This window comes from Triticum dicoccoides, chromosome 5B (assembly GCF_002162155.2).
Source record: "Triticum dicoccoides isolate Atlit2015 ecotype Zavitan chromosome 5B, WEW_v2.0, whole genome shotgun sequence".
Taxonomy (NCBI): domain Eukaryota; kingdom Viridiplantae; phylum Streptophyta; class Magnoliopsida; order Poales; family Poaceae; genus Triticum; species Triticum dicoccoides.
This window is the reverse complement of record NC_041389.1, coordinates 317,321,388-317,334,635: the sequence shown is the minus strand read 5'-3', so window position 1 is coordinate 317,334,635 and position 13,248 is coordinate 317,321,388. Positions and strand designations below refer to the sequence as shown.

The 13,248-nt window shown below is 45.5% G+C and overlaps 1 protein-coding gene across 1 annotated transcript; it reads left to right on the top strand.

The window, feature by feature from the left end:
- The first annotated feature begins 1,122 nt into the window (after positions 1 to 1,122).
- On the top strand, positions 1,123 to 2,717 carry LOC119308659 (zinc finger protein CO3-like). The gene is made up of 2 exons (XM_037584788.1): positions 1,123 to 1,897; positions 2,142 to 2,717. The coding sequence occupies exons 1-2, from the start codon at positions 1,274 to 1,276 to the stop codon at positions 2,493 to 2,495; spliced, it is 978 nt and encodes a 325-aa protein (XP_037440685.1). The 5' UTR covers positions 1,123 to 1,273; the 3' UTR covers positions 2,496 to 2,717.
- Positions 2,718 to 13,248: the final 10,531 nt, after the last annotated feature.

Below are 13,248 nucleotides of genomic sequence, written 5' to 3'. Positions count from 1 at the left end.
TGTGCTTTATTGGTCATCCTTTTTCTTCGCGGAGTTGGTGGGGGTTGTAGTTGTTCTCTGGCACCTATGTATCTTGCGTCGGGTGTGTGTGATGTTGTGTTGTGTGGTGGGTTCTGTCGAGTTATAAGTTGATCGTTGTTTTATCTATAAAACAGAGCATAAACCTCTTTAAAAAAATGTGAACGTCCCTAAATCATTGCCCACTTCCTTCTTTGGAATGCTCATCTTCAAACACGCATACCTCTTCTTCTCTTCATCACCACCCAACCAAAATCCTGACATTTGATCTATAATTGCGTTGCATATCCTTTTGGCAATTTATAAAGACTTTTTTTAGAACGCAACTTACAAAGACTGACATGGCATTGCTTTGGCACTCTTGTTTGGCCGGGTATCAACTTCGCCTCTTTGTTGTTGGATCGGTTGAGGGCTCCATTGACTCCATGGTGTGATTTATCGTTCAACCTTTGTCTTCGTAGAGTTGGTGGGGGTTGTACTTGTCCTCTGGCACCTATGTATCTTGCCTCGGGTGTGTGTGGGGAGTTGTGTTGTGTGATTGGTTGTGTCGAGTTGTAAGTTGATCGTTGCTTTATCTATAAAACGGAGCAGAAACCTTTTTCGAAAAAACTATGAACATCCCTAAATCGGTGCCCCCTTCCTTATTTGGAATGCTCATCTTCAAACACACAAACCATTTTCTTCCTCTCTCCATCATCACCCAACCAAAATCCTGACATTTGATCTATAATTGCATTGCATATCCCTTTGGTAATTTATAAAGACTTTTTTTCTAGAACGCAGCTTACAAAGACTGACATGGCACAACAGCCTTGACAATGGGAACTTGCAGATAAGATTTGACTAGTCTGCCATGGGAGACCGGCATAGAGACGTGTCGAAAGTGCAAGGCAGCATTGGCCAGGAGCAGCAACCCGTTATCCTGTGGGGCCCACCAAGCCCTCTTAGCCGGTCCCACCGTGAGCGCGCCAGGCCACAAGATAAGGGACCAGGCTCTCTCAGCCGTTCGAACCCCGCGAACGTGTCGCCGCCGGAAATCTCCCGCCGACGTCCCGCCATGCAGACTTGTCTAACTCTCGTCCACAAGACGAAAACCCAACCAGATCAAAACACAAGGCCGCACGCTGCACCCTGCGCTCCAGCTTGTTCACTGCGCGTGATAGAGTCAGACGGAGGTGAGTGAGATACAGGATAAGCGTATATATAGCCCGCCTGAGCGGTGGGTGAACTGGACCAATCGACCTCGCGCGCGGCGATGATCAAGGCCGAGCCGGAGCTTCGTGGCCAGCTGCGCGGCGGCGGCAGCATGCTGCAGCAGCGCTGCGACTCGTGCCGGTCGGCGCCGTGCGCGTTCTACTGCCGCGCCGACTCGGCAGCGCTCTGCGCCGCGTGCGACGCGGACGTGCACTCGGCCAACACGCTGGCCAGCCGCCACCGCCGCGTCCCGATGGGCGCGGTGGCCCCGGCCTCCCCTGCCGGAGGCGCCTTCGTCGTCCGCCCCGGCGGCGTCAACTCCTCCTGGCCCATCCGCGAGGGCCGGAGGTCCTACTACGACGACGGCGAGGGAGAGGGAGATGAGGAGGAAGCGACGTCGTGGTTGCTGCTCGACCCGCTCCGGGGCCCGGAGGGGGATGCGCCGGCGTTCGGCGACGCGCTCGTCGCTGACTTCCTTGACCTCGGGCGAGCAGGCGAGAAGGACGCGTCGGGCAAGGAGTACCGCGGCCACGGTGTGGAGAGCAACGAGGGCAGCCACGAGCTCGTCGTGCCCGGCGAGCCGGTGGCGCAGCTGCATGAGCGGCAGGACTTCACGGCGGAGATGTCGTATGATGCACAAAATTCTAACCATGGGTACGGATTTGGCGCAACATTCCAACGCAGCGTGAGTTACTTGCATGAATTCTATGGACTTGATCTCTATCTAGCAACTGTTGGTTCCCGGCTCCTAGCTACAAGCCTATAAGATCTCCACATAGCTGTTAACAATTTCTAGATATGCAAAACCTTGATCTCAACTCCCTTCTAATGTCACAGTAGGTAACCATGGAAATCTTAAGATCGACCAAGAGTGCTTGATCTCCATGCATGCCCATCTTCTCGTACTTGTCTCATCTTATTATTTCCAGCTTTCAATGTCATCATCACCGGACAACAGTAGCACCGTCCAGGATGTGACCAGCTCGTACATGAGGCGCAGCGAGAGCAGCGTCGACCTCTTCTCAGCGGCGGCGCACATGTCGCCGCAGTTCATGGGCATGGCCATGGACAGGGAGGCCAGGGTGCACCGGTACAGGGAGAAGAGGAAGATGAGGCGGTTCGAGAAGACCATCAGGTACGCGTCGCGGAAGGCCTACGCCGAGACCAGGCCACGGATCAAGGGGCGGTTCGCCAAGCGCGCCGACGCCGACCTCGAGGTGGACCAGTACTTCTCCGCAGCCGTGCTGTCCGACTCCAGCTGCGGCGTTGTGCCGACTTTCTAGGCCGGCTCGGTGGAGAGACCATGAACGTTCCTCCTTCCATGGTCGATCGACGCCTACATGTTGGTTGGCTCTCCTTAATTTGCCGAATATTCAGAAATTTATTGGAGGCGTCAAACCTTCACCTGTAAATATATGGAAAGATGCCGGATAGATCTTTCTTCTTCTTCTACCTATATAAAAAGCTAGTGAACTGACGTCAGATAACAAGCAAATTCACGCGAACGCTTTGGTTGTTGTTGGATGAGGAGCACGAATCTTGAAACAGGCCCGTCGCCACATCAGCTCCGAAGACCGTTCGCTGAAACTGGGCTGAGCGAACACAATCCCAATTACTCCTCGTCGTTCTCGCCTCTATTCCTATTCAGCTGCATTCATCCCCCTCTCTACTTCTCTCTTAGTCCTAACCCCATTCCACATTTACACAATTTCGAGGTGGGCGGTAGCGGTGACGAGACCGAGCTCACCGAGGCAGGATGTGCCGGCGACACCATCGACGAGCGCCTCAAGGGATTTCTTCAAGGATGCAAAGGTGGTCCTGGAGGAGACTGCAAAATGAAGGACTTTTAGGGCGGTTCACTTGTGTCAGGCAAAACTGAATTTTGTCACTGAAAATGTGTTGATGGTGGTTTTCGGACGTCACCCCACCACCACTGAAGAGCAAAAATAAAATTTTGATGGTACCACTTTTTCTGTCACCTAAGATCATAGGTGATGGTTCGAGTTTTCTCACGGAAGTTCATTTTCGGTGACAACCAAGACTATCATCTTTGATCGACCGACTTGTCAGCTAATACCGTTTTCGGTGATGATAATCCGTCACTAACAACTAATGCGTCATGTTTGACCAGTCATCGATTCAGACATATGGGTTGAGTACGATGTGGCTGCTTATATGTGGGTCTTGTGGGTTTTTTTCGCGTGACGGTGGCCGTCACTAACAACAAGTTTCGTAGATTTGACCAATCAAAGATCCTAACACATGGGCCAAGAATATGATGATGTTGCTACTTACAGGTGGGCCCATACATGGGTGATCTGGTTGCTTGCATTTGCAAGTGGGCCCAGACGTGGCGCCCTGGCTGCTTACATGTGGGTCCATATGCTGGTAACGACATGCATTATCGTCACAGTTTGCATACGCCTATAATTTGGTTTATATTGCATTTTGTTGACAAATTTGAATAAAACTCACAACTTTTGAAAATTAAATATGAATTCGTGAAACAATTAAATTTGAATACAAACTATAAAATTCCACACGGACCATATGAGACATTACAATAATAAACCATGGGACAGAGTAGCGCACATGAAATTAAGCTTTAATTTCATTATGCTGCTCTGGAAGGGCCTTGTTGACAGCTTGAAGTTCTTCATACTGATCTAGAAGGGCTTTTAAATTTCTTCATGGTGCTCTCCAGGGTGATTTTGAAACCTTTAAGTTCATCTTTCCGCTCTCACAGAGCCTTCTTGACAGCTTCAAGTTCTTGTTGGTGCTCTTCTAGGGTTGTCCTGATAGCTTCAAGTTTTTCATGTTGCCCTATCAGAGCCTCCTTGCCAGCTTCAGTTTCTTGTTGCTGCTCTGAAAGGGCCTTCTTGACTACTTTAGGCTCTTCATGCTGCTCTGCTAGGGCCTCCTTGACAACTTCATGTTCTTGTTGCTGCTCTGCCAGGGCCAGGGGCGGAGGCAGGGGTGCGAGCAGGGGTCAGACACCCCCCATCGCCTCGTCCCCCCTATGATTTTTCGTCTAGGTATACTAGTTTCAGTAGTCTGTACGTATACATCTGACGCTAATGGGCTAACATAATAATGTTTTACCCAGGCCCAACGCAAGAAATCATATTTGAAGCCTTATCGCTAGTTGTACGCATCAGAAAAAGGGATTAGGTGAAGACGTGAGATCGGCTAGTCAGTTCCCTATCCTTCACGCAATTTTGTTCGTGGGCATCGTGATTTCTAGGTCAGATGGCTCCGTACGTCATCGCCCGTCGCCTCTCAGCTCTCACTATTTCCGCCGCTGTGGGCAGGGCTGATGGCCCTCTACTTCAGCGGTGATTGAATCCAGGATAGTGTTCATTATAGTTTGTTTACTTTGTCATCATCATGCATCCCAAAATCAACTTCAAGGAACCAAGGAACGTCATCGGTAAGTTATAATATTTTTGAATTAGTACAATTTCTTTGAAGATAATGATTTAATTTTAATCGCTCAGATAAGGTAGGATTATAGTTTAGGAATCTAATTTTACTCATTGTTTAATGTTTCAACAAATGAAGGATAAAGAGAAAGAATACAAGAAAAACAATTTCGTTTTTCAAACACAATTCTTCTACCTCAAATATTACAGAAAATGCAAATCCAGCAACCCGTTGTAGATAATAATTCCAACCACAATCCAGTCGATATGCTACTGAAAAATGTAAGTATTTTACATATTAGCAGATATATGTTGCCATAAATTCATATCAATTCTACTTTGAGACTACAATCTTATGTTGTGTCTCTTGAACGATTATTATCTTTCTCGCCCCCTCATGTCTAAATCCTGGATCTACCCCTGGCAGGTCATTCTTGACTGCTTCAGCTTCTTCATGCTACATCTTGATAGATCCATTTTATTTTAGCTGGGCTACTAGACTTGCATTTAACTCAACATTTGTGAATTCCAACTTTCTCTATATAAATCATATATCCAGGTTACAACATATTGAATGATTGGTTTAATAGTTAGGTATGAAGGAATTTTAAAATATAGATGTATTTTGGCAATATATGATGATACAATAAACAAAGATAGTATATCGAATCTTCTATATCTAAATAGCTATCCCCCACTAGCCTATTTCTCTCAACATGCAAGTATGCCCCTCATCATTCAATATGCATGGAGAAAGGTTCACCACAACATGCAATCATGCATAATAAAAAGCCACCTCGACATGCAAATGTGCATAAGAATTTACATTCTATTATGGTATTTACATTATACAATAATCAAACACTACAAATCATATTTGTTTTCATCTTTACTTCTCATATTATTACTCCAAATATTCATGTTCCATACTACCAATTCTAACCGAATATATTGCGAAACATTCCTGCAACAACGTGCGTGGGATCGTCCAGTTAAACAAAGTGTTTACAAGAGAAAAAAGTGTGCTGACTAACCGGTTCAACCTGCTTTCTCTTTGATGTGCTGGAGCTTTGTATACCCTTTGTTTATTCGTTCAATTTTGTAACAACAACATGCCTACTATTATGTATTTGAAGACATTAGATTATAATCTACAATTTTGACTACCTTTGCATGTAACAGTACTCATCATAGATGAAGAGTTTGCATGACTGTTGTCCTCTACATCTTTAACCATATATTTAGCAAACATCTTAGCAATTCCAGACATGTCAACATGCGCTTTCAAAAACACTTTGAGCATTATCAAAATTTTAGATTATTTACATCTCATTTGCTAGTTTAAACTTTCCTCTCTGCATTGGACATGTATTTGGCTGTACTATGTTTTATAATGTGTTGATGTAGAAGCATGTTCCTCACATGTTCATGGTGAATCTTAGAGATTTGTGATGCATAATATTTTCGTTTGTGCATGTAACTTCAATAATAAAAAAGAATCATGTTAAATGTCATGAGTGTTTACATATGCTATCATGTTGTCGATTGTAATGCCATAGCTTGAGATCCTACATACTTTTTGCCGATAACCAATAATTGTCACACCTTGTGACCCCCTTGCAACAACATAAATCCAAATGTGTTTTATCATTTCTAATCATGATCCATACCACATGGTATGATACTAGTGAGTGTTTTGTTGGGAGACAACAAAATTTTGGAGCAACTACCATGCGACTGATGTATTTTACATCACCTATTGGAGCATTGACTATTTTATATCATTTATGGAGTTGAAGGTTTTTGGTGATGTAAAAATGCAGTTTTAGGTGATGTATATTTTACTCGAACTACAATTTAGTGATGTAAATACATCATCTATTGAAGATGCTCTAATAATGTGTGTCTTGAATGAGATGACTAAGGCAATTAAAGTTATGTTCCTCTAGAAAAAGGTAGAGAATTACTAGTTGCGATGGCTAAGGACAACTCCAATGGTGATTGCCTATTGGACATCACCATATCATCTTCGTAGACACGTTCAAATGTGCCACATTTAACGGACAGGGCGCCGGTCATCTAACTATAGTCATCAAATTCGGACAATGAGCTATCGCTGGCAGTGAGCCAGGTGAATCAAGAGAAAAAATTAAGTGAAACACATGGATGGTGTGGGAGGTGTGGTCCAACTAACCGTGGGCAGACGTCCAGCCTCCTCCAAACTTTCCCTGTTTGGTGTAGGTTTAAGAAAACTTGGACATCAATTAAAAAAGAGAGAAAACTTGGACGTAACCAACTGATTGGCCAACACCACAAAGGTGGATTATTCTTTTCCTGACAACGTATCCATCAATACACTTCCTCACACATGATGGTAATCCACCACCACTTACGAGATGGCATACGGCTGTGTTGGCGATCACTAGTAACTACCACGAGGTGAATCTTAGCCGGAACGCCACTAGTGCATCAAGGTGGATGAAACCTGATCTTAGATTTGTTAAGGTACATGTAGACATTGTTTTTTTGCGATGAGGGGGTGGGAGCAACAACAACAGTTATTAGATATGGCAAATGAAACTTTCTAGCTACGCAGTGCAAATACATAATACATACATCTGATGCAATGATGGCCGAAGCAATGGCCCTGAGGGATGGGCTTATCTTTGCAAACTTGTTGGGGTTCCTGTCGATGTCAAAACCGGCGGATCTCGGGCAGGGGATCCCGAACTGTGGACTTTGGATCGATGGTGAACAAGGGACGTGTGACACGTTATTTACCCCGGTTCGGTCCCTCTCTAAGAAGTAAAATCCGACGTCCTACTTGATTATATTGCTTGTGTATATGAGGATTACAGAGTTGATCTACCATGACATCAGATTAACTAAACCCTAGGCTAATAGGATTGTGGATGTTCTCTTTTTTCTATGTGGACTAAATCCTCTAGTTTATATAGACACCAGGGGTACTAGGGTTTACATATAGTCGGTTACATAGAAGGATCAATGACGCTGAGTCTTCCACCTTGACTTGGGGTACACACCAAGGAATTAAAACATCTTCGGTCTGGATACAACGCGGCTCAACTGTTCGGCCCACGAGAGATAGGACGACCCACCGAGGACCCCCTAGTCCAGGACTCCCTCAGTAGCCCCCGAACTAGCCTCCATCGCCAGCTTTCCGCATCCTTCGCATCTGAAGACTCCGGCTTACAAGTGAGTTCCCTCCTTTTGAGTATTCAGAACGACCTCATATGGTTAAGTCTTCAGGAGGCACATGGTCTAATCCAACCACGTGCTGATCCACACTAAATATGGACTCCGGGCCAACAGCTCCTACTTAACCTCGAAGGCCAACGACTCAAACATATGAAGTGCCGGTAACTAACATTTTTCAGCGAAGGGTCGCCGCCGGCCATAAACATGAGAACTCGATGCGTGGTTCGAGGCAATCCATCTAATGACACGTCCCATCGAGGCGTAGATCGTGTTCCGATTTTCAAGGGATTTGACCAATGATTCCCAGTATCCCACTCACGCATAAAGTCACGAGTATATCAGGAAGTAGCGAGGCTAGAGGCGCGTTTAAAGGACTCTTGGTATCACGACTGCTTATAAAAAGAGACCGGCCGTAGTTATCTTCTCACGCTTTTTTCCTCCTCTCGCCACTACTTTTTTCAATCCACAGAGCTCAAGCGCTCCAATCCACCTTTCCCCCAGGGCTCCCCTCCCCTGATACTTGACGAGGGTCGGATCTGGTGTGGGAGGCAAGTGGGAGGCCTCGATCGTCACCAACAAAGATATCGAGGATCTGAAGTGCGCCGGCTACCTTCTGGCCGCCGTCGTTCACCGAGCCCCAGAAGTAAGCCAGGTCATCCCCACACCATTGCCCAGCGAGAGGGTGGTGTTCGTCCCCCACTTCGTCCGAGGACTAGGCTTCCCGCTTCACCCCGAACTCTATCCTCCACATCTCGGCCTTCATCATCATTTGCGAGGCTTTTCTTCGGGTCCAACCGCACTTCGGCCTATGGCTGAAAGTTTTCAAAGTGAAGCCAAAGATTGTAGATGGCCAGCAGGCAGACTGCAGGGTGATACATTTCCAACGTATCTATAATTTTTGATTGTTCCATGCTATTATATTATCTGTTTTGGATGTTTTATGTGCATTAATATGCTAATTTATAATATTTTTGGGACTAACTTATTAACCTAGAGCCCAGTGCCAGTTTCTGCTTGTTCCTTGTTTTTGACTTTCTCAAAAAAGGAATATCAAACGGAGTCCAAACGGAATAAAAATTTCACGATGATTTTTCTTGGACCAGAAGACACCTACGTGACTTGGAGAGAGGGCCAGAAGAGTCCCGAGGAGGCCACGAGCCCTTAGGGCGTGCCCCAGGGGTGGCGCGCCCCTGGCTTGTGGGCCCCTCGGGAGTCCCCTAACCCTAGTTCCACCTCTATATATTCTCAAACATTCCCAAAAAATCAGAAGAGTCCACAAAAATACATTTCCGCCGCCGCAAGCTTTTGTTCTTGTGAGATCCCATCTTGGGACCTTTTCCGGCGATCTGCGGGAGGGGGATTTGATCATGGAGGGCCTCTACATCAAGCTTGCTGCCCTAGCGATGATGTGTGAGTATTTACCACAGACCTATGGGTCCATGGCTAGTAGCTAGATGGCTTCTTCTCTCTCTTTGATCTTCAATACCATGTTCTCCTCGATGTTCTTGGAGTTCTATCTGATGTAATATTCTTTTGCGGTGTGTTTGTCGAGATCTGATGAATTGTGGGTTTATGATCAGATTATCTATGAATATGATTTGAGTCTCCTCTGAACTCTTTTATGCATGATTTAAATAGCTTTGTATTTCTCTCTGATCTATTGATTTGGTTTGGCCAACTAGATTGATCTATCTTGCAATGGGAGAGGTGCTTTGTGATGGGTTCAATCTTGCAGTGTCCTCAACTAGTGACATAGTAGGGGTAGTGTCATGGATTTGACATGGCAGATGCCCTTGTGAAAGGACTTAGGTGTGGAGCCATCACAACATAGGTTATCTCAAAGGGGTTGAACAGGACAAAGGACAGAAAGGGTTTACCCAGGTTCGGCCCCACTCAATGAGGTAAAAGCCTACTTATGCTCTTGTTTCTTATTGCTTGGGTATCGATTACAAGGGCGCAATTACGCTTGACCTAGCTATCGATGGGTTGTCTCTTAAGTTAACCTGTCGCCGAGTCTTCGCCTTTATATACACAGGTCAAGGCCCGGTGGCTTACCAGATTCCGAGCTGGATCACACAACGTGACCAGCCAGGTTTCTAAGTCGCCTTGCCTTACCAGGCAAGCCACAACATGGCGATTCATACGTCCGAGTCTTGGGCCGCCACCAGGCCCGCTCTTGAGCCGCCATCTTCACACTTGTCTTCTTGGGCTTACTTGGGCCTTCTTTGTTGAGTCACCAATGGTGTAACCCGACCCCTCCTAGGCGGGTCACACCTCAGGGTTATATCCCCAACATTAGGCCCCAGGTTGACTTGAACTTGTTCATGTCAATCTTCATCACTTTAGTTGGAGAGTCATCTTTCCAAAGCTTAACCTTGAATAAAACATTGTAACCCGCCATGATCCATGTGAATAAATTTATAAAAAATCCATGACATCACAACGAATCTTTTGCATCAACTGGTCATCCGAGAATCGAGGCACCTGCACCGTTGAGATAACCACGATGCCTCCTTGATTTTTGCGCCTGCCATTTCACTATTCACCTTTTCCCTTATAAATAAGCATGGGGGGTCCTTTTTCAACTTTAGCCCCGTCCCTCTCTCTTCTTTGTCTTCCTCGCACTGACTGCCGCAGTCGACCTTCACCAACATCTCCAACCTGGCCGCTGCATCAACCTGATTTTGACCAGAGATTGCAGTGCCCGCCGGCTACTCATGAACATCACCAGGTAGCCGCTTCTCCTCACCTCCAATCTGCATTAGGTTGCCCTAGTTCATCGGTGGTCGCTGTGTTCATCCGAGTTCGTCATAGCTTTTTTTTCACCAACGCTTAGTTCAATTCCAAAGAAGTACAGAAGTTGTGCGGTAGCAGTTTTTAGCACTTGTTTCCAATCATAGATTCATTCTTCTCTTCTGATATTCAATCCCGAGCACACTAGTTCTTCCATGATGTTTTAGGTTTAGCCATTTCCTTCTGTTTTCTGAATTGCTGTAGATCCGTAAATATAGCTGCAAACTTGCGGAACCTGTTTGCCCTTCACTTAGCAAAATATCAACTATCTTGATTTGATAATCATCTAACCCGCCATTTTTCTGTTTGTGCGGCTTAAATTACAACCTCTGTAACCCGCCAGAACTTTAGCCGGCTTAATCATAATGCATGATTTGTCCGAAAATCCAGAACCTTGTATGATCCGTCGGCAATGTTGGCCGGTTCATACTTATCAATTTAATCATGATCTTGTAATCCACGAGGGAATAGATGACTTAAACATGACTTTTGTAATTATTGGGCGGTTCTTCATCACAATATTGACCTGCCACACTTTATTCTTAGGCTTCCACTGTCAAAAATGACTAAAACCACCACCTCTTGCGATTGGGTTGCCTCTACTGTCATTGAACAAACTCTCAAGGAGTATGTTGAGATGGGCGGTTTACCAGCCAAAGACATCATCCCCTGGCGAGTTCCAGGAGCCGAAGTCCCTCCTCAACCTAAAGAATGCGAGGTTATAGTCTTTGCAGATCACCTCCTCCGTGGTTTTTCACCACCCGGGTCGAAATTCTTTAGGGATGTTCTGAACTTCTACAAGTTACACCCCCAAGATATCGGCCCCAAGTCTATTTCCAACATATGCAACTTCCAAGTCTTTTGGGAGGTGCACCTTCAAGAAGAGCCCAAAATTGATCTATTGTAGGATCGAAATTATGTCTAGAGGGGGGGGGATTAGACTACTTGACCAAATAAAAATCTAGCCTTTTCCCAATTTTAAGTCTTGGCAGATTTTAGCAACTTAGCACTAGTCAAGCAATCAACCTACACATGCAATTCTAAGAGTATAGCAGCGGAATGTAAATCATTGCATATGAAGGTAAATGGGAGGAGTTTAGAGGGAGCAAACACAATGTAGACACGGAGATTTTTGGAGTGGTTCTGATAGGTGGTGCTATCGTACATCCATGTTGATGGAGACTTCAACTCACGAAGGGTAACGACTGCGCGAGTCCACGGAGGGCTCCACCCACGAAGGGTCCACGAAGAAGCAACCTTTTCTATCCCACCATGGCCATCGCCCACGAAGGACTTGCCTCACTTGGGTAGATCTTCACGAAGTAGGCGATCTCCTTGCCCTTACAAACTCCTTGGTTCAACTCCACAATCTTGATGGAGGCTCCCAAGTGACACCTAACCAATCTAGGAGACACCACTCTCCAAAAGGTAATAGATGGTGTGTTGATGATGAACTCCTTGCTCTTGTGATTAAATTGATAGTCTCCCCAACACTCAACTCCCTCTCACAGATTTTGCTATAGACGAAAGATGATTTGAGTGGAAAGCAACTTGGGGAAGGCTAGAGATCAAGAATCTTGTGTTTGGATTGGAATGTCTTGGTCTCCACACATGAGTAGGTGGTTCTCTCTCATAAAATGAGTAGTGGAAGCGTAGGCACGTTCTAATGGATCTCTCCACAAATGGAGAATTAGTGGAGGGGTATATATAGCCTCCACACAAAATCTAATCGTTACACACAAATTCCCAAACTCGTTGAGACCGAATAGTGAAACTCGGCCAGACCGATTCAGTTTAAAATGTGAACGTTAGGCTTTTCGGTGGGACTGACAACATCAACACGATGGGACCGATGTGCTAGGGTTAGGGCATAACTTGATCTCGTTGAGACCGATCACATGAACTCGGTGGGACCGATTTCAGTAATAGGCAACCAGAGAGTTGGTCAGGCAAACTCGGTGGGACCGATCGCTCATTTTGGTGAGATCGAAACATTATGAAAAGGAAACACAGAGTTTGCATTGCAAACTCAATGTTACTAATCGCTCATTTCGGTTAGACCGAAACATTACGAAGGAGAGTTTGCAATCCCATCTCGGTGAGACCGAGATCCCTATCGGTAAGACCGAACTGATTAGGGTTTCTGGCAGTGGCTATGTCAAATGAACTCGGTGGCGCAGGATAGATCAAATCGGTGGGGCCGAGTTTGACTTTAGGTTTAGGACATATGTGGAAATGAGAAAGTTGTTGAGGGCTTTTGGAGCATATCACTAAGCATTTTGAGCAAGTAAGCCATTAAGCAACACCTCATCCCCTTTTAATGGTATTGGCTTTTCCTATGGACTCAATGTGATCTTGGATCATTAAAATGAAAATGTAGAGTCTTGAGCTTTTGCCAATATGTGTCCTTAGCATTTTGAGGGGTCCACATCTCTAGTCCATGCCATGCCAATCATTGAACTTTCTGAAATGATCATCTTGAAAGGGTATTAGTTCAATGAGCTATATGTTGTTTAGAATTACCAAAACCACCCAGGGATTAGTTGCACTTTCAATCTCCCCCTTTTTGGTAATTGATGACAACATATACATCAAAGCTTCG